The sequence below is a fragment of the Myotis lucifugus genome, unplaced genomic scaffold (assembly GCF_000147115.1).
Source record: "Myotis lucifugus unplaced genomic scaffold, Myoluc2.0 scaffold_0, whole genome shotgun sequence".
Taxonomy (NCBI): domain Eukaryota; kingdom Metazoa; phylum Chordata; class Mammalia; order Chiroptera; family Vespertilionidae; genus Myotis; species Myotis lucifugus.
Window position 1 is genome coordinate 5,927,262 of NW_005871048.1, and position 25,259 is coordinate 5,952,520.

Sequence of the window (25,259 nt, forward strand, 5' to 3'; positions counted from 1 at the left end):
GTTCCTCTTGTTTGGGAGATGCTGCACTTCCTGGACTTGTAAGTTCTATGTCTTTCACCAGGTAGGGGAAGTTTTCTGTATTAATTTCTTCAAATAGGTTTTCAATCCCTTGCTCTCTCTCTTCTCCTTCTTGCACACTACCCCTTCTTTATTGTTGTTAATCCTCACCCAAGGATATTTTTTCCATTGATATTTAGAGAGTGGGAAGGAGGGAGGGAGGAGAGAGGAGAGAGAAAGCAAGTGGAGAGAGAAGAGAGAGTGCGAAAGAGAAAGAAAGAGAGAGGGAAGAGAGAAAGAGAAACATTGATGTGAGAGAAACACATCTAGTAGTTGCCTCCTGCATGCACCCTGACCTGGGCCAGGGATCGAACTTGCAACTCAGTTACATGCCCTTGACTATAACCCTTTGGTGTGGGCCAGTGCTCTAACCACTGAGAACACGGCCAGATCTTTGTGCCCCTTTGATGCAAGTGTTAGTAAGCTTGATAGTGTCTTAGGGGTCCCTTGGAATTGCCCTCATATTTTAAATTGTTTTTTTCTTTTGCTCTTCCAATCGGGTGTTTTCTGCTACCTTGTCTTCCAGTTCACTGATTCAGTCCTCTGTTTCATCTAATCTACTGTTGATTCCCTCCAACGCAGTGGTTCTCAACCCTTTAAATACAGTTTCTCATGTGGTGACCCCCAACCATAAATTATTTTCGTTGCTACTTCATAACTGTAATGTTGCTACTGTTATGAATCATAATGTAAGTATCTGATATACAGGATGGTCTTAGGCAACCCCTGTGAAAAAGTCGTTTGACCGCCAAAGGGGTCGCGACCCACAGGTTGAGAACTGCTGCTCTAACGTATTCTTTATTTCACTCATTGTATTCTTTAATTCTCACTGGTTCTGATTTGTTTTCTATATCCATTTTATGTTTCTTATCTCTTTGTTGAAGTTCTCACTGAGAACATCTTTTCACCAGTGTTTTAAACTCTGTATCTGGTTGATGGCTTGTCTTCATTTTGTTTAGTTCTTTTTCTAGAGTTTTGTCCTATTTCTTCATTTGGTACATTTTTCTGTCTTATCATTTTTAGCTTGCTTCCTGTGTTTGTTTCTATGTATTAGGTAGATCTGCTATGTCTCCCAGTCTTGGCAGGGTGGTTTTATATAGTAGGTGTCCCGTGTGGCCCAGTGGCACAGTCCCCCTGGTCATCGGAGCTGGATGCTCCAGGGGTATCTCTGTGTGCCCTCCTGTTGTATTTGAGCCTTGATTGTGGTTGGCACATCAATGGACCCTTATGTATACAGGTTGTGAGGACTGGCCGTGACTGGCCATGACTTAGTCAATGAGCTATTGTGCTTGGGTTGACCCCATGGAGCAGGATTTGCTTTAGTGGGGTTGTAGTGTGTACCAAGTCCGCCCTTTGTGTTTGTTGTTGTGGAGCTGGTTCAGTGGTGCTCTGGTTTGCTCTGAAGCCAGTTACTGGGTGTGTTGGTGCTGAGGTTTCATGGGAGGGTCTCTGATGCAAGCCAAGGTCAGACACTAACCTATGCCTGACCCCAGGGCCACTCGTTAGCAGCTACAACTTGATATGCAGTTGATTGCCACTTCTGTTGGGTTTGGAGTCTCCTGGGAGAGGTTATGCCAGGGGTCCTCAAACTTTTTAAACAGGGGGCCAGTTCACTGTCCCTCAGACCGTTGGAGGGCCGGACTATAGTTTAAAAAAAAAACTATGAACAAATTCCTATGCACACTGCACATATCTTATTTTGAAGTAAAAAAACAAAACGGGAACAAATACAATATTTGTATTTGCATGTGGCCCGCAGGCCGTAGTTTGAGGACCCCTGGGTTATGTCATGAACGAGGCTGGCTGCCACTAGTGCTGGGCTTGGGGCCACTTAGGTGGAGGTACAAGGCCTGCCAAGGCCAGCTGCTGCTTGTTTGGAGTTGGTGGACCTCTGAGAGGTTTCAGGAAAGTCCAGTGTGAAGTGAGGCAAGCCACTGGTGTGGAAAAGCTGCTGAAAGTGTTTTGGACCAGGCCTGGGAGTGGGGTGGGAACTCAGGGGATCACCGGGGAGGGGCGAAGGCTGTTAGCCCGGTTAGTGCAGAGCTAGGATTTGGTGTCTGCTGGCTGAATGGAGGGAAGACTCAGCAAAGGAACAGTAATGTCTACCAACACTTATGTCCTTGGAAAAAGCTGCCCTCACCTGTGCCTGTAGCCCTGGCCCTGAAGCCAGTCATTTAGTTCCTCCCTGTATGCCCCTAATGATGTGTGAGCTGCTCCCCCTGTGCTGGAGCTCAGAGCAAGTGAGTTTCAAAGGGAGTCTGGCCTGGACCCTTTAAGACCTGAAGCTCCTAGGTCTCAAGCAACCCGTTGTCTTTGTCAGACACAGTTCCCTCTGGTTTTCACAGCCAGATGTTATGGGGACTTCTCTTCCCAGCACTGGTGTCCTGGGCTTGGGAACCCCGTGCAAGGCTGGGACTTCTCGCTCCTTGGTGGAGACTTCTGCAGCTGAGATATGCCTCCTGATTCTGAATTGCCACCCTGTGGGTTTGGGACCTGCCTATTTCATAATCTCTGCCCCTCCTACTAGTCTTGCCATGGTTTCTTTATATCCTTAGTTACAGGAATTCTGTTCAGCTACTCTTTGGGTGGTTCTTAGTAATGGTTATTCTATAATTTTGATGTCGTCATGGGAGGAGGTGAGCAATAAGTTTACCTATCCTGCCATCTTGACCACCTCTATTACTTTATGCTTTATATATATATAAAAGCCTAATATGCAAATAGTCCCTGCGGGAGTTCGACCGGGAGACTGATCGCTTGCTATGAAATGTGCTGGCCATCAGAGGGCGGTGCAGAACAAAGGAAGGTCCCAGCCAGCAGCTGGCAGCCAGGGAAGGGAGGCCCTGGCCAGCAGCTGGAAGGAAGGCCCTGGCCAGCAGCCGGAAGGCCCCGATCGGCCCTGATTGCCAGCCAGGCCTAGGCACCCAACTCATGCACGAATTTTGTGCACTGGGCCTCTAGTATGAAATAAAAAATAATAAACAACTACTGAATATTTACTATTATTCATTTTAATCTGTTTTAATCTAAGTGGTTATAGTACTTTCATATAAACTGTCCAAACTGTCCTATAACTTTTTTTATACTTAACGGTATATCTCAGGTACTTTTCATGTTACTGTATCATCATTTAGCAGACACTCTGTATGATTGCTATAATACATTTAAGCCATCTCCTAATAATGAACATATCAATTATTTATAGTTTACTGTTATTTTTAACAATGTTCTAGTGAACAATTAAAGGTCTGATAGGAGATATTTTATATTTTATGGGACAAAAATCCTATTTCTTCATCCTATGTGTCCATGAAACTACCAACTTTGAGAACACACCTAGTGCAGAAGGCATCCATTGGCAATTATTAATTTATAGGTCTCCAAATTTTGATATAGTAGCTAAAAAGCTTTTATGTTTTTAATCAAAAGCCTGGACCAAGGTGTTATATTGAATAGCCTGGGTTAATAATTTTTTAAAACCTCCTCTCATTTATGAAGAGGATGACAAAGTAAGGAAAAGATGAAATAGGGTATGTGGAAATAAGGAAAGCTTAATTTAAGACACTTAATCATTTTCTTTTAAAAGAACTTGGATGTATTCACGGATCAGTTTAATGAAATGTAAGACAATATAAATCTATAAAATTATTTTTTGTCTCTGTTCTTTTCTCAGATAAACTTCTCAAAATTAAGTAAATTAATAATTTGGATGCAATTTGGCAGAGATTTACATACTTTGAGTGATTAATTTAAGGCGTGAAATTAAAAAAAGCAGTAACATTTTTGCAAATATTTTTGGAGTTTATCAGACATACTGAGCATGTTTGGTGGTTTAAGACATAATCCTTTTTTTTTTATTCTTAAATGTTTAGTTAATTCCATGTACCATGAAACTTCCAGAAAGACAGCCCGAGTTTTTCTTTTACTATTCTTTACTGGGAAATGATGTTACAAATGAACCCTTCAATGATTTGATCAACCCAAACTTTGAGCCAGAGAGAGCGTCTGTTCGAATACGAAGCAGTGTAGAAATTCTTCGTGTTTACTTGGCTTTTCAATCTAAACTACAGGTACGTACTGCAGAAAATTGTTTTTTATTAGAGATGAGTTTTTTAAGCATTAGAGAGGTATTTCAACCATATTATTTCAGTGGTGAAGGTCATTTTTCTGCTACATCTTTAAACTTTTTAGTAATTATCCTGACTTGTAAAGTTATAGCATAGCATAGAAGTTACTTTAGAATTTTAAGAGATGTACCTCTTTCCTAGTTATTGTGAAAAGAATTGTGTCAATTAGCAGTCCTTTATAATAAAAAATTATACCTGGAGCCTAAAGCTGTGAGCACAGTGAAGGTTTTGTTACTGTTGATGGAAATAGTAGCCATAGGCACACAGATCCCACTTTAGAGTTCAGAATTTATATTCCTATTGCTATTAAAAGCAAAGAGATAATACAATTTTTAAAAATCTGCCCCTGAATTGAGTATTTTTTTTAAACGAATTTCAAAGTAGACTCTAAAAGTGAAAACTACTGTTTTATTTTTATTACAATTGCTTAGTGAAAACTACTGTTTTATTTTTATTACAATTGCTTTAAATCAGACTGACATGGGGTGGCCATCTATAGGGTTAGATAGTCATTTGTTTATAGTGAAGTGATCAGGTGTGTGTTTTGGGTGGGAGGTGAAAAGAGACATTAAGGAATTTTAGTAGAACGAAATTTTAGAGGTCGTTCTGCTAAATCCAAGATATTTACAAAGCTGAAGGCTTTATGAAATGATAAAATGCAGGAAAAAGCACATTTAATTTTATTCTGTATCTAACATATCAATCCTTACCTAAAGTACTGACTTGTTAGTTTGATTCTCATGGACATTGAAGTCATAAAAATTCATTATTTTCAGCTCATTAAAATCATCACACCTAGCAACATTAAAACTAAGTTACAGGTCATTTCTGATATTAGAACTAAAAATATTTTCATGTTGTGATTGCTTATTGTTCAATATGAATGGTAAGCTTGCCAAGGCTTTGATATAGTAAGGGAAAAGAATATAGTTATGTAACATGTACCTGAAATTGCCTTTTTGCTGTTGCAAAAGGTGGTAATGTTAAAGTTTTGATTTGCTATTAGTGGTTATTAGTGATTAACAGTACATTTCATCCAGCGGTATTCTCTTTTACCTTTTACTGTTAAGCACTTGCTTTATAAATAAAGTCTGAAGAGCAAGAAAAGAGAAAGAAACATTCCATGTATTTTATGGGTGAATGAAACAAAATTATTTGAGGTTCTTTAATTTCCAAATGTGGCTGGATCTACTAACTTATTTTTTAGAGCTGTGTTTAAATTAATGTTGAAATAGAAATAGAAAAAAATGTTGAGGTATTTGTTTTTTATTTAAATTCATGTACACATGATACCATTTGCATATGTAAAATAGCATAGTAAAATATTAAAGTTACTGTAACTCACGAAAGAGAAAAAAAAAAAAGGTTGTATCAGATGTGTACAGTACTGAAAGAAAAAAAATGAAAAGGAAGCAATAGTTTTATTATTGAGTTCTTGGTAAACTGTGTGCCTGATCAGTAGTTTTAACGATCTCATGGGAATCTATTACTTAGTTGCTGCAGGTTAGTAAGATAACCTGCGTTATACTTGCCTTCTATGGAAGGTAAGTTTTTGTTAAGTTTTATAACTTTTTAAGTTTGTATTTTAGGAGAAAGAAGAAAACGTAAAACTCTGTGTTGATTTTCCCTTTCATATTAGATCCATCTCTGCTGTGGAGACCAGTCACTTGGAAGTACAGAAATACCTTTAGCAGGATTACTGAAAAAGGGTAGTACAGAAATCAACCAGCGCCCAGTCACAGTTGAGGGTGCTTTTACCCTTGACCCTCCAAACCGAGCCAAACAAAAGCTTGCACCTATTCCTGTGGAGCTGGCCCCAACTGTGGGAGTGTCTGTGGCTCTGCAGAGAGAAGGCATCGATGCACAGGCAAGTAGTGACCCTCCTTCCCCTACGGCAGCTTCTCCGGTTTCACTCATGATTCTTCACACAAGTCGAACTTCAGAAGAGTTTCCCAGCATTAAGAAAGTGTTTATTACTCTTAATCGGTAGCCTACATTTTATGATAGGTCCTCTCGGAAAAGACATTTCTGAAAAGCACTGTTGCTTCCACTGCTGTAGTATAGTGACTGTATCCAGAGCCTTTGGGTATAGTCTTCTCATGGAGTGGAAACCATTCCCCTGCCCCCAACTCATAGTCAATGACGACGGCAGAAAAGGAGCTCCAGTAAAGAGAACGTTTTCTGGAAATTTGCATTAATGGTATTTATTTGGGTTGATTCACCTGAGCTAACATAATGTTCTTGATGAATTGGGGTTTATAGTTCCTATACTCTTCTTTAGGCAACAGAGATGGGCATTTATTTGAACATATATGGTTTTTTATTGTATACATCCCCCAACCAAGTTTAGAATCCTGTTCTTTTAAAGAACTGATCTTTATATAGTTTATGAATTAAAGATTGAAAAACTGAAGTGAGAGCTTAATATATATATATATATTTTAGAAGATAGTAGACCAAAGGAGAGGAAGAAAATCCTAGTAGACATTTGATGTGTGTTTTTTAAAGGAATTTAGGCCTTAGTAGAAATAACCATTTTCAGGGACACCTATGTCTGACTTCTTTTATCTGGTATTCCTCTTACCCATTAGGATACATTTTGGTTCTTAGCTCTGGATATATTTCCTTCCTGTTCATCTTCCTTTTTCTGGTCCTAGATGCTATAAGGATATTTGCAAATTATGAAGAAAAATAGACTAGGAATATCCAGACTGGGAAAGGAAGCTTATATTTTTAAAAAACATCATCATTTTTTGCTTAATTATGAAGGAAAGTTCTTTGCAAATTATACTTTATTTAAAAATTGTTTTTAGTCTTTAATTCAATTAAAGACCCAGAATGAACATGAGTCACAGCATTCAAAGAAGAGAGTTTTAACTCCCATAAAGGAGAAACTTACTGAGCCAAAGTCACCAAGTGTGTCCCCTGTTATGCCTCACAACCAGTCACCTCCAACAAAAGATGATGCAACAGAAAGTGAAGTGGAAAGTTTACAGTATGATAAGGACACAAAACCAAACCCAAAGGGTAAGATTCTTTTTTACAGACCTTTTAAATATAGATTTTGTAGCCATCTAATAAATGACTTTGAGACTTTTCATGGGATCTAAGTAAAAATTTAGTTTTTTAAAGAACCAATAATGTGTGGCAATGTAAAAAAAATCAATTTAAAGTAATTGCAATTTATTTAACTTCACTATATAACTTGCAAAAAGGTAAGAAAAATTTTTCTTTTACTTTTGCACTAGAAATAGTAGCCTGTTCAAAAGAAATTAAAGAATATAGTTCTTTCAGATAGTTTTAACTAGCAAATTCTCAAATATCTTGAATACATTGGAATTTTAGATGAAAGAGTTACTGTTTCTTCAAGTAACCTTGTAGTAATAATTTTTTATTCTAACAGTTAAGAGAGAGTCTGAGAAAGCATATTTATCTGGCTTTATAAAAATTTTCCACCCATTAAAGATCCACAATCATATTTAGTAGCGTAAGTAAGTAACGTAGTGCTGGATTATGAGTTAGAAATTTGGGAGTGAGTTGTAGCTCTGTCACTGAGCAACTGTACAACTTGGGCCACTCACTAAAACATCTCTGGCCTATAACAGGATTAAACTAGATAGCTCTGTCTTTTCAAGTTTTAGATCTTTGTTAAACTATGTCATATGTACCTAAAATAACTAAAACTACTTTAAAAAGTAGGGATGGGGCCTAAACTGGCAGTTGGACATCCCTCTCCCAATCCAGGACTGCTGGCTCCTAACTGCTCACCTCTCTGCCTGCCTGATCGCCCCTAACTGCCTCTGCTTGCCGGCCTGATTGCCCCCTAACTGGTTCCCTGCCGGCCTGGCCATCCCTAACTGCCCCCCCTGCTGGCTTGGCTGCCCCCTAACTGCTCCCCTGCCGGCCGGCCTGATCGCCCCTAACCACTCTACCTGCCTGCCTGATTGCCCCTAACTGCCTCTGCTTGCCAGCCTGATCGCCCCTTAACTGGTCCCCTGCTGGCCTGGTTGTCCCCTAACTGCTCCCCTACTGGCCTGGTTGCCCATTAACTGCCCCCCTGCCAGCCTGGCCGCCTCCTAAACTGCTCCCCTGCTGGCCTGACTGATTGCCCCTAACCACTCTACCTGCCTGCCTGATAATCCCTAACTGCCTCTGCTTGCCAGCCTGATTGCCCCCTAACTTGTCCCCTGCCAGCCTGGTCACCCCCTAACTACACCCCTGCCGGCCTGGTTGTCCCCTAACTGCCCCCTGGTAGGCCTGATCACCCCTAACCACTCTACCTGTCTGCCTGGTCGCCCCCTAACTGCCCCCCTGCCAGCCTGGTTGCCCCCTAACTTTCTGGAAGGAAGTTGGACGTCTGGAAAATGTCCAGTCGACCTGGTCTAATTAGCATATTACCCTTTTATTAGTATAGATGCACATAAAGAGGACGCTTTTTTCCTATACAGTTCTACAATGGGAATTAAAGCTTGCATAATTTGGGACAAGTCACTTTAAGATATTTATGCCTCAATTCCTATGTTTATAAAACCAAATAGTCAAGTTCCTTGCTTGAAGGTCGAGATATCTTTAAATTATTTAGATAACTTAAGAGAAAGTGTTAGCAAATGGAATTTAAAACCAAACCAAACATTTTTACCTTTATTTTAGCCATCAGTTCTTCTGTACCTGCTTTGCCGGCCCAGCCGGTGACAGCATCCAGTGCTCCGGAAACAGCTTCAGGACAGAAGATTGCTGTTCCAGCCACATCACACCATTTTTGCTTTTCGATAGACCTACGGAGTATCCATGACTTGGAAGTTGGTTTTCCAATCAACTGTATTTTAAGGTATGATTTGATTTGGTTTCAAAGTATTTTCCAAGGAGAAATGCCTTTTCTCAATTGGAGAAGTTGCAGAGAAAGAAATGCCACCAGAGAAGTTATAACATTTGTTGAATCAGAGTATTAGAAGGGGGTAAGGCTGTGTCCCAGTGACTTCAGAGTTAAACCAGGCTGGTATTGGTGGTGTGAGAGGTAACAGTCTTCACTATGCTAGTGTAATAATTGAAAGAACTTATAGTAATTTATTAATGGTTCTATTAAAATACGGTGACTCTTGAACTTAAAGTGTGTTGTTCCTGGAAATAGTGCCACAAGTCAAAATAATGGAAGGCATCTGATTTTTCTGTAAAAACTTTATCATAATGTGAGGTTATATTCCTCAAAACTACGTTTTATAGCTGTGAATCTAAAAAACATACTTTGTGAACTGTAAGTGGAATGTGTCCACACTTTTCAATATAAAAAATTGAAAATGTACATTTCAGTCAGTTAAATTGCTTTATACAGTATTTTGTTTTTAGTAATATTACATTTTCATAGATTCTTGTGGCTATGATATAAATTAAATATACAATACTGTGTTTTAGTTTGGAGTAATTTCTCCTCATACTTTTTTTTGGAGCAAGCAGTGGCATTTGTAATAAAGGTGTTGGTCTTTATGTGATTAAAGTGAGGAAGTCTTTCTGTCCCTTTGGATTGCCATTCCCAGGAAGTCTGCAAATGCACATTGCTTCCTGCCGCAATTTGAAGCAGACCTGCTTTTCAGATGCATAAATCAGCTCATACTTGCATGTAATTTTTCAACTCTTTGACTTCTCATGAAGTTGTTTCCAAAATCCTCTGAGCTTTGGTATGAATAATGGACAGAATTAAAGGGACCCAGCATGTATTGTGATGGTGAATTCATAGAATGGAAATCTTTCATTGCAGCTTAAGTTGTGCATTTTACCATGTTAGAGGCTGAGAGTCATTGCTAAAGTGTTGTTTTTATCTGATAATTGAAGGCAAGAAAAAGGTTTTCTCTCACGGCCATAGCTTTCCTCAGAGTTTGTATAACATCTCTTAAAATTATTTTTAGAAATAGAATTATTACTTATTTTTTACCTGTTTTTTGTCTTTACTCCTTTAACTGAGATCTCTCTGCTGCCGCTAGAGGGAATCTGATCTCAGAATACCTACAAAGGACTGTGGCAGGAGAAGAGAAACAGGGACGATCTAAAATGGGAACCCAGTCTTTGTTTAATGGAGTCTTATTTGGAGTGCTTCAAAATGGCTCTTTCTTATTTTTGTCATTGCCTTCAAAATACCAGCATTCTCTTTCTCCCCCAGAACCTCATTAAGAAATTATCTGTAAAGCAACTTGGGAAATAGTTCTATGCTATTAATGCATTTGCTCTATAATTTCTATAATTTTCATATCCACACTGTAAACATTTGTATAATTTTTAAGTTGGTGATAAGAGCAAAATCATAATGTGTTTGTATCATTTATCTATTTAAAAATTCTGTTTGCCCATAATATTCATAGTAACATTCATTTTAACATACTATACATTTTTTTAAAAATATATTTTATTGATTTTTTACAGAGAGGAAGGGAGAGAGATAGAGAGTTAGAAACATCGATGAGAGAGAAACATCGACCAGCTGCCTCCTGCACATCTCCCACTGGGGATGTGCCCGCAACCCAGGTACATGCCCCTGACCGGAATCGAACCTGGGACCCTTCAGTCCGCAGGCCGACGCTCTATCCACTGAGCCAAACCGGTTTCGGCAACATACTATACATTTTATCTGTAATTTTATCTAAGATTTTGTTTTTCTGAAATTCTAGGTACTCATATCCATTCTTTGGAAGTGCAGCTCCTATTATGACTAATCCTCCTGTTGAAGTTCGGAAAAACATGGAAGTTTTTCTTCCCCAATCTTACTGTGCATTTGATTTCGCAACTATGCCTCATCAGCTGCAAGATACCTTCTTAAGGTAATATATGCACTACACTGTGTGTATGATATTATCTTCTCAAGTCAGCTCTTAAAATTTTGTATCTTATGAACAAGAGGAATTTCTATAGGTTTAAATCCATAACAGTTGATGCATTTGAGAATCTAGAAACAAATATACTAATAAAGTCTGTGACATTTGTGCTTCCGCCACAAAGTTTTATCTTACTTGCCTAAGCTTAGATATTAGAACTTTGTTAAAACAATGTAAGTAATGAAGGAACTTTGAAAAGTAGTCTGTCTTACTAGTTTTTATTGCTGATTCACTGAATGACTGTAGTATATTATTTCTATTTTTTTATTTATATGAAATGGAGGTTTTAGCTCAGCTATCTGAAATAGACTTGTGAAGGAAAGTGAGATCTGTGAAGTGTCACTTTACGTGCTCAGAGTATCAAAATTCAAGATGTATATTTTAAAAGGAAGAATGAAGGATAATTAAAATTTATTTGTGGGAATAATAGTGTTTAAAGCAGCAGTTCTCAACCTGTGGGTCACGACCCCTTTGGGGGTTGAATGATCCTTCCACAGGGGTCGCCTAAGACCATCGGAAAACACATATATAATTACATATTGTTTTTGTGATTAATCACTATGCTTTAATTATGTTCAATTTGTAACAATGAAATTGGGGGTCACCACAACATGAGGAACTGTATTAAAGGGTCGCGGCATTAGGAAGGTTGAGAACCACTGTTTTAAAGAGTTTCTTTATTGCATAGAAAGAGGTGTAGAAGATGTAATCGAATTTTCTGTTTGTTATGTATGGAACTGAGCATTTACATTCCAGTAACAAACACATCTTTGACTACATTAAGGAAATTCAAAGATTTTAGTTCAAAAAAGACTTTGTTCAGAGTTGATAGGTATGAATACATGTGTCTCTCTTCCTCAGGATTCCATTGCTGATTGAATTATGGCACAAGGATAAAATGAGTAAAGATTTACTTCTGGGAATCGCTAGAATCCAGCTTTCAAACATCTTATCTTCAGAAAAAACTCGCTTTTTAGGTTCTAATGGTGAACAGTGTTGGCGTCAAACTTACAGTGAAAGTGTGCCTTTTATAGCAGCACAAGGGTAATGCATTTTGCAAAATTGATCTTAGCTTTGCTTTTCATTCTCATTAGTTATAACCTTATCTTTTCATATCATTTTTTCTCTGATCTTTCATGACCTGTGGGAACTGTATCCTAGTTTGCTCTTTAGCTTTCTGATACCCATTATACCCTCACAAAGTTAAGAATCTATGCTGCTATAGTATTGCAATATTTACTCAGACTGGTGAATATTTCCCTCTCCTCTGTTTAACCTGACAATTTAAAATTCAGAATTTTTTTTAAACTTTATTGTTGAAAGTATTACATATGTCCCCTTTTTGACCCCTTTGACTCCTAGCCTGCCCCACCCTCCACCACCCTGTTGTCTGTGTCCATGGGTTATGCATAAATGCAAACAAGTGGGTTATCTCTTCCTACCCACCCACCCTTGCCTTTCCTAATTTAATCTCAAAATAACAATGTATTTTTACATTATGTTGCATTGGGAATGACTATTTTTCTACTTAAAAAATGTTTTAACTTTTACCTTATTGCTGAAGTCTGAGGATGCTTTGCACTTTTAAAGACAATTGTTTTTTTTGGTCCTGAAATTCATTGTCACAGTGAAAAGCTGGAGTTCACATATTTCAGACAAATAATATATTTGTTGCGTGATTTTAAAAAATTTAACAATAGAAATTTAAATTCAGTTTGATATTTTATACAACATGCCTTTATTTTTAAAGCATAGTAAGAAAGTAGAAGGAAAACAGGCTCAGTAAAAAGCTGAAATCTAAAAGTTGTATTGAAATTTCTTCCCTTACGCTTCCCCATCAATAGCCACTTCCAGAGAATGAAGGTTTAGTAAAATTTTTATTTACTTGGAAGATCTGGGAACAGGTGTTTTAGAGAACCAGCTATTCCGGGTAAATGAAAATTCTTTGTGTTTCAATTCCTGTTATTGAAAATCTCTTTTAAAAATTAACACTGTCATAAGTAGAATAATATGAAAATAATCAAATTCTTACTATTTGAAGTTATTTTAATTGTTTGTTGTGAATGTTAACTTTTATTGCCCTGCTCTGTAGACTGAGAAGTTTTAGATTTACCTAAGTGAAAACTTCAGATGTGGCAGTGCTTCATTATACTTTAATTTATTTTAAAACCTGTGAGATTAGTTGATTAATGAAAGGATCCTACACAATTAAAACTCTTAAAGTTTTGTTTGACCAAGGGTTTTTTTTTTGTTTTTTTTTTTTTTAAATATATTTTATTGATTTTTCACAGAGAAGAAGGGAGAGGGATAGAGAGCCAGAAACATCGATGAGAGAGATCGATCAGCTGCCTCCTGCACGCCCCCCAGTGGGGATGTGCCCACAACCAAGGTACGTGCCCTTGACCGGAATCGAACCTGGGACCCCTGAGTCCGCAGGCCGACGCTCTATCCACTGAGCCAAACTGGTTCGGCTGACCAAGGGTTTATAGAATGTATTTGACTTAGACAAAGCCATGGGTTTTTTATTGCCAAGGTTTTATTTTTTTCTAACATTTTGTTTTGTTTTTATTTAATTAATACTACAGAGGTACTCATAGCAATAAAAATATAGTTAACCTACTTATAGAAATTAGCCTGAGGCAGTGCTCATATCCAGTAGAAGATTTATGTACAAGTGTGTTCAAAAGTAGAAAAACAACTGAGAATAACCTGTATGTAGGCAAGAATAGGGGAATTAAGTTTATTTTACTACATAAATTCTTTAGTACATTTTACAGGCATTAAAAGTTACGTTTTTGAATTAATGTTTATGACAGAGAAAATGATTTTGATATAAATCGGAAAAGAGGCCTTGGCCGGTTTGGCTCAGTGGATAGAGCATCGGCCTGCAGACTGAAGGGTCCCAGGTTCGATTCTGGCCGAGGGCATATGCCCAGGTTGCAGGCTCGATCCCCAGTGGGGGGTGTGCAGGAGGCGGCCGATCAATGATTCTCTCTCATTATTGATGTTTCTATCTCTCTCTCCCTCTCCCTTCCTCTCTGAAATCAATAAAAATATATTTTAAAAAAATAGGAAAAGAGGACAAAACGGTATGGTCTTAATGTGCATGATTACATGTGTATCTACATATACATAAAACAGAGGAAGGAACGTAAGTAAATTTCAGCAGTAATAAGCTATGGACAGGGAGATTAAAATTTCTCCTTTATTTTGTACTTTTCAATTTTTCCAAGTAATCTGTAGGTCCTTTTATAGTAAACAAAGGTATGTATTTAATAGGGTGTTAGTGATCAAATGAAATCATGTATATGGACGGTCTTGAAGCCCTTAAAAGCTGCTGCAGTTTCAGTAGCAAGTGTCAGATGCAGGAAATGTGTTCTACTCAATGCTATAGTGTTGGAGACATAAGAGGAAGAATAACATAACATGTTTCCATGAGTTTCAATATATTTCTGATTTCATTTGTAGGTCAAATAACAGGATAATAAATCTTTCTTACACCATGACTCTAGAAGATTATGGAATATTAAAAACACGTGAGATTTTTGTCTCTGATTCATCTCAGGTAAATATCATTGAATGTTATCAAATTACTCTCTTTAAAAATGGATCTAATGTGTATGTGTGTGAGTGTATTTGTTTCAATATGCTTTTTTTTATTCATATGTTAGGGTTTAACTGCTGTACAACAGAACTCATCTTGTCTTCCTCCCGCACCTTGTCCTTCAGAAGTCCAGACAGAGCCTCGTGAAACCTTAGAATACAAAGCAGCACTTGAGCTAGAAATGTGGAAGGAGAGGCAAGAAGACATTTTTGAAAATCAGGTTACTTTTTTTTTTTTTAAATATATTTTATTGATTTTTCACAGAGAGGAAAGGAGAGGGATAGAGAGTTAGAAACATCAATGAGAGGAACATCGATCAGCTGCCTCCTGCACACCTCCTACTGGGGATGTGCCCGCAACCAAGGTACATGCTCTTGACCAGAATCGAACCTGGGACCTTTCAGTCCACAGGCCGACACTCTATCCACTGAGCCAAACCGGTTAGGGCCAGGTTACTTTTTAAACATTACTTTAAGCCTCTATTTTTAACTACTTAGTATGTTTTTCCTTCTCCATACTAGGCTTTTACTATGTTCCATGGTCCCCTACTAGTCCCTTTGAATAGCAAGAATACCTTACTCCTAAAGAAAAATTGAGAATAAAAAAACAAAAAACAGAAGCCACTCAGAAGGATTCCCTCAACTTTGTCTCTGATCTTAAGCAAATTAGAACTGAAGGTCAGAGATCAAAGATTGACTTGAAGGTTTCTTTTCATTCCGGTCCTCATTTAGTATACCCTCCTGGAACATGGAATTATCAGTCTCTGAACAAGAGAGTTAGAAAACACAACTTACCATGTGCTCCCCTGAATTATATGGGTACTACTTGCCTCAGGCATCTTTTAAAAAATAAAATAGAACACCTGAAATAAACATATCAGTGATCATTTAATTTTTAACTGATAACTGATTTGTTTACTTGAAATATTTAGGATTTTTGTCTGACTTTATTTTTCTTCCTTTTGTAGCTAAAGCAGAAAGAACTAGCTCATATGCAAGCTCTTGCGGAGGAATGGAAGAAAAGGGATCGAGAGAGAGAATCACTAGTAAAGAAAAAGGTAGTAACATGTATAGAAATTGAAGGGGAAAGGAATAAAATTATAGTGTCTTGTATATATATTTTTGAAATTGTGTGTGTTTTGAGTTTGGGAAAAAGATAAGGTAGCTTTTATTATTTTAGGTGGCTGAATATACTCTTCTGGAAGGAAAACTTCAAAAAACCCTAATTGATTTAGAGAAGAGAGAGCACCAGCTGGCCATTACAGAATCAGAGGTACTGTATTTGTCAAATACCTTTATTTCACAGAATCCATGTTAGGTTAATACCATTCATTCCTTTTTAAAAAAATATATTTTTTTTTATTGAACTTATTTTAGAGAAGAAGGGAGAGAGAGAGATAGAAATATCAATGAGAGAGAATCGCTAATCAGCTCCCTCCTGCATGCCCCCACAACTCAAGCATGTGCGCTGACTGGCAATCATTCCAGCTACCTCTTGGTGCATGGGTCAACGCTCAACCACTGAGCCACATAGGCGGGGCTTCATTTCTTTTTTCTTTGTACTTATATAAAATGTATTTCATAGAAGTTGTCTTCCAGACATTATGGAGAACAACTGGGTAAAGAATGTTTTATGTTTTAGATGGTGAGGAATAGAAAGTGCTTATTGTTTGAAATGGTTAACTATTATTCACCCAGTTTGGTTAACTCCTACAATAGTGGAGATATTTGGTTAACTTTCCCATTATGTAAACTTTACATGGATAGTTACCCTACCTAGAGAAGAGAGAAAATGTAGCATAGGTTCAGGGGTCTAATATCCTGATTTGGTTTTCAGTATGAAGGAAATATCCCACATTCTTGCCCATTAAAGATTAGATCCAAAAATAAATGAGTACTAGGCTTAGTTAACATTTTTGTTAGGTCCTATTAAATTTTAACCTAAATACTTTTTTAAATTATTGTAAAAGTTGTTTCAAAATAATTAATATTCTTCCACATTAAATTTATATGCTCCTTCCCTACCCAAATTTGTTTCTTAAAGTTTCCTCAGCATATCACCCTAACCTTATCTTTATTCATTTTCTGGGATTTGAGTTAGACGTTTAAACTTGTATATTTGTTCCTAATACTTAGAATCTGTTATCTTCTGTGTGAATGGGTGGAAAATAAAAATAAAACATTTCTAAAAGAAGAAAAGGAACTTTTGCTTATATATTAAAATGGGTTTATTTAAATAGGAATTTTTAGTGATTAGGGCATTTTCAGTTGAATTTATAGAGGTCATATATGGATTTTTGTATATACTTTGTATAAGAATTAAATGATTGAAAATAATGTAAGTATTCTGAACATTTGACTATATATATGGATAGTAGAATATTGAACAGTATAATGTAGCTCATAATAGGCCAACCTCTTAAAGATGCACTTGTTTTAAGCTTCAACAAGAAAGAAGGGAACTGAAATCAGAACGTGAACAGAACCTGCAAGAACTTCAGAACTCTATCCGTAGGGCCAAGGAAGATTGTGTTCACCAAGTAGAACTGGAAAGGTTAAAGATCAAGCAGCTAGAAGAGGACAAACACCGACTTCAGCAGCAGGTTGGATGAAATACCTGTCATCTCTTTACACTTAGAGTTTATTTGCATCTAGAAATAATTGGCATAATTCACTAAAAAGTTATAAAAACTCACAGTAATTTGGATGATTAATATTTATTGCAGAGCTTCAAATATACTTTAAGTTGGGTCTTCTTTTTCTAAGTCAAAGCTAAGGACCATATTGGAATAATTTTTCTTCCCTTACAATTATTTGCATGAAATTGTACTATATTTCAGATAAATCTCAGCTTAAAATTATTTTCTGATAAATCACCTTTTAGCAAACATGCATAAACTTCATATCACTGGACTGAATTCAGTTAAGAATCAAATTTAATGAGAGAATTGTCTCTGCTCTTCATTTCCTCATCTTATACTCACCTCACAACCCATCCCCATTGCTCCAGCCAGCCAGTTGTCAAAGAAGTCACTACATTCAATGGGCATTTTTCATTCTTATATTACTCAGACTTACTGACAACATCAACACTGTTGTCCTTGTTTTTGTATATTATCTTCTCTCGACTTCTCTAACACCACTCTCCTTGCTTTCCTCTACTTTTCTGGCCACCCCTCAGGCTCCTTTGCAGGCTTATGTTCCTTTAGTAAATATTAGACCTCCTTTAAGTTCAAAACTTACTTTGTACTAAATAATCTTATTAATGTCCATGGAACGGAGACAATCTGTACCTCTTGGACTTTCACATGTATATCCCAGACCTTTCCTCTACACTGTAGACCAATAAATCTGCTTTTTTGATATCTCTAATTGGATGTCTAAAGTCATTTAAAACCCAACATGATCCTCCCATCCATGTCTGAGCTTTCTGTAAGTCAAGCATGTCAGACTCACGGGCCGCATGCCTTGTTTATTTGGCCCGTGTTAGCCTTTGAGTTTGACATGCTTGCTGTAAGTGTTCTTTATTTCTGTTCTTCCTATTGCAACCAGAGTGATATTTTTAAAATTTGGGAATCATGACACCCTCCTGTAAAACCTTTCAATGTCATCTCACTGCTCAGAATAATTACCTTGCCCTACAAGCCTCTGCAGAGCTTGGAACCAGCCTATCCCTCTCACCTTTGTCCTATGCTCTCCAGCCACACTGGTTTCCCTTCAGGTTCTCAAGCATGCTGAGCTTCACCATAGGATCTTTGTGTGTGCTACACTCATCCTTCAGTTTTCAGCTGAAGCATCAATTACTCGGGGATCAGGGACAATTTCCCTAAGTTTTTGTTATATATTTTCATAGGATATTATTCTCTCTTTTTCTTTATGACATGTTAGAGCAGTTTTATTATTTTCATTAGTGTGATAATTCAATCAGTGTCAATTATAAATCAAAACAGTTTTATGGAGTTAACAATCTGTATACCTAGAGCCCAGCTAGTCTTGATCGAATAATTGGGGCTTAATAAATATTTGTTAAAAAAAAAAAAGCTGTTAAATGTTAAATATTAAGCTTATCTTTCTTGAAAAATTTCATTGTAGATTAGATATGATGAATGCCTCCAAAGTCTTCAGTAAATTCTGACATGAAGAATAGCTTCCATAGCAGTTCAGGTCATATTATTTAGTGGTTGTAAATATGAATTTGATTGTTATTATGGAGATCTCATTTAAGATAAAGTTGCAGAAGTAGGCAATCATGATGGGATTTACCAAATGCTTTTCCCACTTGTCAGGAAGATTCAGCCATCTAGAACCATCGCTCCTAACGTGTTAATCACCAGCGGAGTTCTTGAAAAAAACATCGGTCTCTACCTTGTCCCAGACTGCTATAATGAGCTTATGGGAAGAACTGGTATTTTAGAAGAATTACCCAGGGAACTCTTAAAACATAATCTGAAGACCTGGGGAAAAACTGTGGGGACTGCAGAAATTTCTGAGATGCCCATGTTGCTAAGCTCATGACTATAATACATGTTATATTTTCTTTGTATGAAAACAAAATTTTTAGGCCCTTACTCTGAACCAGCTTACATGTATTATAAGTATAATTCTAACTAGACAGGTAGAAGGACTGATAGTAGTTACCAGAACTCCAAAAATCAATGTAGTTTATGGACCACTTAGCAAAGGAAAAAAAGCCCACTATGCCTAATAGCTTATTGCTTTACAACCTGATTGTAACCACAGTAATGGTGTATGATAATGTCCCTGAATGGTAGGAAAAAATATTTGACCCAACCCCTTCATAGTTATAATCTTTAAATTACCTTAAGTTGTAAGAGTGTTTGAATTATGAAATTTATATAGTATCTAATTTTAAGAACAATAAATACTGTATTAAAATTAAACTTTTCATTGATAATAATCTGCTATATCTGTAATCTTTTCTTACATGTAACATCTTCATCTGCTATATCTGTAATCTTTTCTTACATGTAACATCTTAAGTATCAGTATTTTTATAAGGTAACTTTAACAAAAATGGTCTCATGATACTGGTTTTATAAGAAATTCCATACTCTTAAAAAGTTTTATATATTGTCAGTCAGTTGATTTACTAAATTTTTAGGATTACTAGAGATCTTTGTACTGTAAACATGTTTAGAATAAGAAAAAATGAGATTGTTGAATTAAATTCTGTAATATTAAACTTTACATCTTTTTTTTTTTTAAATACAGCTTAATGATGCTGAAAATAAGTATAAGATTTTGGAAAAAGAGTTCCAGCAGTTCAAGGATCAGCAAAGCAACAAACCAGAACTCCGCCTACAGTCTGAAATAAACCTTCTCACCTTGGAAAAGGTACCCATGTCAATTTATACTTAACTAGTCCTAACGATCAACTTATGAAGTCAGTAGTGACACTTACATATACACTGTAACATTTCACTGAAGTATTCTGACACCAGATAACACATCAGAGAATTCAAGGCTGAAGAAGCAGTTTCAAAATATGGGCAGGAACCAGGGTGAGCAAGGCAAGGCCTGCTCTATCACAAAAGTCTACTGAAGGTGCTAGATTCTGTTTCCCTGGTTCTAGTGTCTTTCATTAAAAGTATAACCAGATGCCTAGATTAAATGGCCTGAAGTGAGTTCTGGTTTCTTGGCAGGATACTGATTGATATAATTGATTTTTCATTAACCAGCAAAGATGTGTACTATTTATGACACCATGCTAAATGCTATTATGAATGATTCAAAAATGTTCAGAATAGAGTCAAGGAGGTTACAAAAGGAAACAAGGAACTTACCCAAATAATTATAGTGAAAGGCAAATGGTAGCAAGTATCATCTAACTTTCTCTTAATAAATGTTATGACTGCAAAAGGAAAACAAAGTCAACTCTGCAATTTAAGTATAACAAAGAAATGAAAAGGAACCCAAAGGACAGGTGAAATTTTAAATAGGTAAATATGTGGGTAAGGGTATCCCAAGGAGAGGTATTGTACTTAGGTTAAAAAGTCTATTGCATACGTGTAAAATAGCTTGACTAGAACCTAGAGTTTAATCAGTAATCAATATAGTAGTGGTTTCAAAATAAAAATAAGACTGATAAAATACGGGAAGACCTTAGATGCTAAGTTAAAGAATTTGTATTTTATCTGTAAATAGAAGTCAGAGATTATGCTCAAATTTGTAAGATTGGCTTAATAAATACTAATAGAAATGAATTTTAATGAACATTTGGTGGAAGTTATAGAGAATTCTGATTTTAGACATATTACATTTGAGATGTTAGCCGACTAAGTGGAGAAGTTCACTAAAAATGAGAAAATATAGTAGGAAGAGAAAAATGGGTTAGACATACAGACTTGGGAGTCATTTGAATAAAGTAACATCCTTAGAATTAGATGAAATTGTTCAAGGGGCGTTTAGTAAGGAAAACTGAACATATAACTTTAAAGGGAAAGTTCAGCTTCATAGACAAAAAGCAAGAGTCAGGGAAGATGGCTAAAATGATTTAGAGAAGTAATAAATGTAGTCTAGTGTGGCACCCCCCCAAAAAAAGGAGTTTTAAAAATGAGGAAGTAACAGTAATCTCTTATGAATGGAAAGAAAGTCAGGAATGGTTGAGGAAAGGTCATGGGTTTGACAGTTTAAGTCACTACCTTGTAATAAGCCCAATTACAGAGTGTTAAATGTGGCATTGAAAGAAAATGAGCCCACGGGACTGCCAATGTTGAGAAAAGCTTATGGATAAGAAATTAATAGCAAGGAGAAACTGATGGTTGTTAGTCTTTGAAAAAGAAACACCAAGAAGCAAAAAGCATGAATGCCTAGAAGATGTGGAGCTAGGAATAATTGTGGTAAAATAAATCTTTTGAGTTAAGAAGCCTTGTAACTGGTTTCTTCCAGTGTTTCTGCAGCCTATCAATTGCCTTGCTCTTCTTGATTGCAAAGTGTTGTTGATTCTGCTTTTTACATAGATAAGCAATTTCTTCATTTCCCCATTTTTGGCCTTCTCATTTCTCTACCAATGAACTTGAATCCAGTTAGCCATTTCCCACCCCTATTATGAAAAAAACAAGTATTAAAGTATTTCTGTGTTTATAAATATGAATTCTGTGGTACTTAACAGAGATATTTGAAGCACTCAGATAGTATCTCATCAATTCTCTCGAGCTGTTAAGTAGATGTCAAAGAATATTTCCATTTTACTTGGGAAATTCAGAGACCAAATATCTCAAAATTGGAGAAGCATTAACTTTTAATCTTTTCTGAATATAGACTAGATAATATAGAAATAAATTTTAAGTGATTTTTTAAATTCCTTCTTCCAACTACACTTCTACCAAAAAAAGTAAAGATCACTAAACATTAAAAATATAAACAGCACCATAAATTGAGAGGGAAAAATGCATAATTGAACTGCCTCTATATCAGACCTAATGATTTCATTCAGCATATTTCATTGCCTAGTAAACAAGGTTACTCCCCCGCCCTGCCTCCCCGCTGTTCTGAAAGTTCTTTGTAAATTTTATTGGAGCCAGAAGAGGGCAGAATCTTATTTCTTAAGTAGTAACAAAGACATAAAAGTACAAAAAGGAAGACACAGTGAAAAAGTATCTGATTAAGTCTATAATCTTGTGATTATATCTGATTGAGAGCTTTTTTTCTTTTGTGACTACCCGTGCTCTTCAGTATAACACAGATTTTCCCATTTTGACTGAAATGGCCTAAAAAGAAATTAAGGTACAGTTTTACTACATTCAATTCTTGATTCCCTTTATTATATAAGAAGTGAATAGTTTGATTTGCTTTTAGCTAGGAAATGTCTTTTAGATTGCTTACACATAATTGGGACTTTTAAAAATAAAATATGGAAAGCATTATAATTCAGTAGGAGATACATAAGTTGAAGACAGAAGCTAAAATTTAAGAGTATTTGATGAGTATCTGCTGTGTATTTACCCCTTAGGACAAAGGGGAAAATGAGAGAAAAGAAAAAAGTTTGTAATATAATTGGAGAAATGGCTCAGAGAGCCTTAAACAAACGTGTATAATAAAACACCAGGAATGTAATAGAAACACTTTGCAGTTCAGAAAAGAGAAATTATTTGGTGTTCAGAATACAGTAATTTTAAGAAAGCTCTGGGTCAAGGTAGTATTTGAACTGAACCTGAAGTTTAAGTTAGCAGAGAAGAAAAAGAAAGACTTGATAGGCTCAGGAAGTAATTTGGGCAAAGAGAAGGGGTGTATAGGGGACCCTAACCTGGTGGTTGGAGGAAAGGGTTTCCTGTTGAGGAATACCAAGAAAGTAGGTTGAGCAAGTAGGATGGAAATGATATTTTGGAGTGCCTTGAAACCTAGCAGAAGAGTCTAGACTCAATATTGTGGGCAAGAAGTAGCTATTGTAGATTATTTAGTGGAGAGTGAATTGATCTAATAGTGGTTTGCAAGATTTGTGAATAGATTTGAGGCCGAGGAGAAAAGAGAAGAGCCTGAGCTAAGGAAATGGCAGTTGGAACAAAAAATAATAAAGCTGGAAATATTTTAAGGGAGAAATATATATGACATATCAGTGCAAATGCTTACCCAAGCTTCAAATCTACTCACAATAAGGGCCCTTAACTAGGTCTTTGATTGTGTGCATTTTTCTGGGACTTGGGTCCATCTATTTAGAATTACAGAAGCATCTGTGTTCTTAAAAAGTTCATAATCACTGATTTGGTAATAGGAATAAATCAGAAAAGCGAGGTGTGTGTCTCGGATTTGCTAACTTTAGTCTTTTTATTTGTTAAAAATAAAGAAATTATATATATTGACTATACATGTGTTTTAAATTAGTTTGAATAACTACCAGTATGCAAATGTGAATTATTTTGATAATCATGGCAAAGCCAATGTAACCTACCCAGACAGCTTTTTCCTGATGAAGTCAGTCCATTGGGTATAAGTATTCCCTCTAGGTTCATCCCTGTCCTAACCCTCAGCTTTGGGCCCACCTAAGACCTATGGACATGATCACTTTTATTGCTGAAGGCTTCTTTTTTACCTCACAGCTATAAAATGATTTTTCCTGTTCATGACCTATGTCCTATGTCCTTGTTAAATTACCAGCTAATATGTATAAATCTTTAGGTGTAAGTGGAAGAGATCATCTTTGACAATCTTAGTGTATTATTCAACTTAAGAGGCATGAGTCTAGTTGTGAAATGTCAACACATTTAAATCCAAGCACTAGGGATTTGTAAAGCAGTAAAGACCTTGACTCCATTAAGTCGTATATTACTGCAGAGAATGTTCTGGGCTCTTGTGAAGGGAATTTGGCAATCTGCTCTTCCTTTCATTTTATTTTCATGAGTTTTTTGAAGTTTGAATTTTTGGATAGCGTCTTTAGTTTTATTTTTCTGCAAAACATTAGAAATTGTGAGTATGGGAAAAAGTCGACTTCATATAAAAAAAATTAGACCAGTATAGAGTAACAGTATTTTACTCTAATTCAGGCCCATTATTACATTATCGTTTAACTAGTAAAACTGTCTGTTGGCAACATCAATTTGTTTGGTACTTGGGTTGAAACACTGAGAGAGGACATTCCAAAACATAGCCAAGTTGGCTTCAGTTCATGCACAACACATTGCCTGCTGCAAGTATAAATAACCTTATTTTTTTAATTGAATCACTTTCATGTTTTTCTTTATATATTTGAGGAAAAATAGAAAATAAATGTTAGATAAGTGTTACTAGGAGCATTATTTGTCTTTCATTTGGTTTATTTTATCATTCTTAAAATATTTTTTTACTTTGTCCTCTTTCTTAGTAAACTGCTTTCTGATTAAACATTTCACTGTTTTCGGCATTCTATGATTTTTGCCAAAATATAGTTATAAAAGAATCTAATAGCTTTCTTTGTTATAAGACAAAATTCCACATAATGAAAGGCCTCCAAAAGGAATACTTTGTTTTCTAAGATTTAGAGTACCAAGTAAATTGGAATGCTAACAGAACTGCTTTTTGTTAAAAAAAAAAAAAGTATTTTTCATTCTATCATCTTTATGCAATATACATGTTTTAAATACATTTATAGTAACTGTCTGGAGGTTAAGACTAATTCAGTTCCTTTTAGTATGGGCTGTTAGGCAGTAAAAATACGACTATATTTTAAACAAGAAAATGTTCATGTGCCATAATATTTATAGTAAATTATATAACAGTTTTAGATGATGTCGTATGTTACACTACATAAACTCTTTTCTTAAGCCAGACTCTTTGTATATATTATCTTTCAGTGATTGTACACAATGGTATAGTGTTTCACTTGATATGATTTTAATCACTGTTAGGTTGAACTTGAAAGAAAGTTGGAATCTGCAACTAAATCTAAACTGCATTACAAGCAGCAATGGGGACGAGCTTTGAAAGAACTTGCCAGACTTAAACAGGTATGTAGTTTATAATTAATGATGGATTATTCTTTTTATGTCTTTTTCCCTTGATTCTTTACAAGTTTGCATATTTGGCAATACCTGTTATGTCAGATAAATGTCTGCATTTGAATCTCCAGTGCTATTTTTGAGATTGGGCTTTGTGTGTGTTATATATAAGATCCTCCTTT

General features: G+C 36.1%; 1 protein-coding gene across 4 annotated transcripts in view; it reads left to right on the top strand.

The window, feature by feature from the left end:
- CEP120 (centrosomal protein 120) overlaps positions 1 to 25,259 on the top strand; it is a 54,578-nt gene that overhangs the window by 13,310 nt on the left and 16,009 nt on the right. The window contains exons 5-17 of one of the 4 annotated variants that reach the window (XM_006081094.3): positions 3,930 to 4,127; positions 5,824 to 6,051; positions 6,998 to 7,211; positions 8,835 to 9,012; positions 10,841 to 10,990; positions 11,906 to 12,088; positions 14,513 to 14,609; positions 14,716 to 14,868; positions 15,616 to 15,705; positions 15,828 to 15,920; positions 17,089 to 17,250; positions 19,880 to 20,002; positions 24,988 to 25,086. In XM_006081094.3, coding sequence (XP_006081156.1) covers positions 3,930 to 4,127; positions 5,824 to 6,051; positions 6,998 to 7,211; positions 8,835 to 9,012; positions 10,841 to 10,990; positions 11,906 to 12,088; positions 14,513 to 14,609; positions 14,716 to 14,868; positions 15,616 to 15,705; positions 15,828 to 15,920; positions 17,089 to 17,250; positions 19,880 to 20,002; positions 24,988 to 25,086 — 1,968 coding nt within the window. The remainder of the gene's footprint in view (positions 1 to 3,929; positions 4,128 to 5,823; positions 6,052 to 6,997; positions 7,212 to 8,834; positions 9,013 to 10,840; positions 10,991 to 11,905; positions 12,089 to 14,512; positions 14,610 to 14,715; positions 14,869 to 15,615; positions 15,706 to 15,827; positions 15,921 to 17,088; positions 17,251 to 19,879; positions 20,003 to 24,987; positions 25,087 to 25,259) is intronic. The other 3 variants (XM_023743429.1, XM_023743391.1, XM_023743462.1) reach the window with 3 other exon arrangements.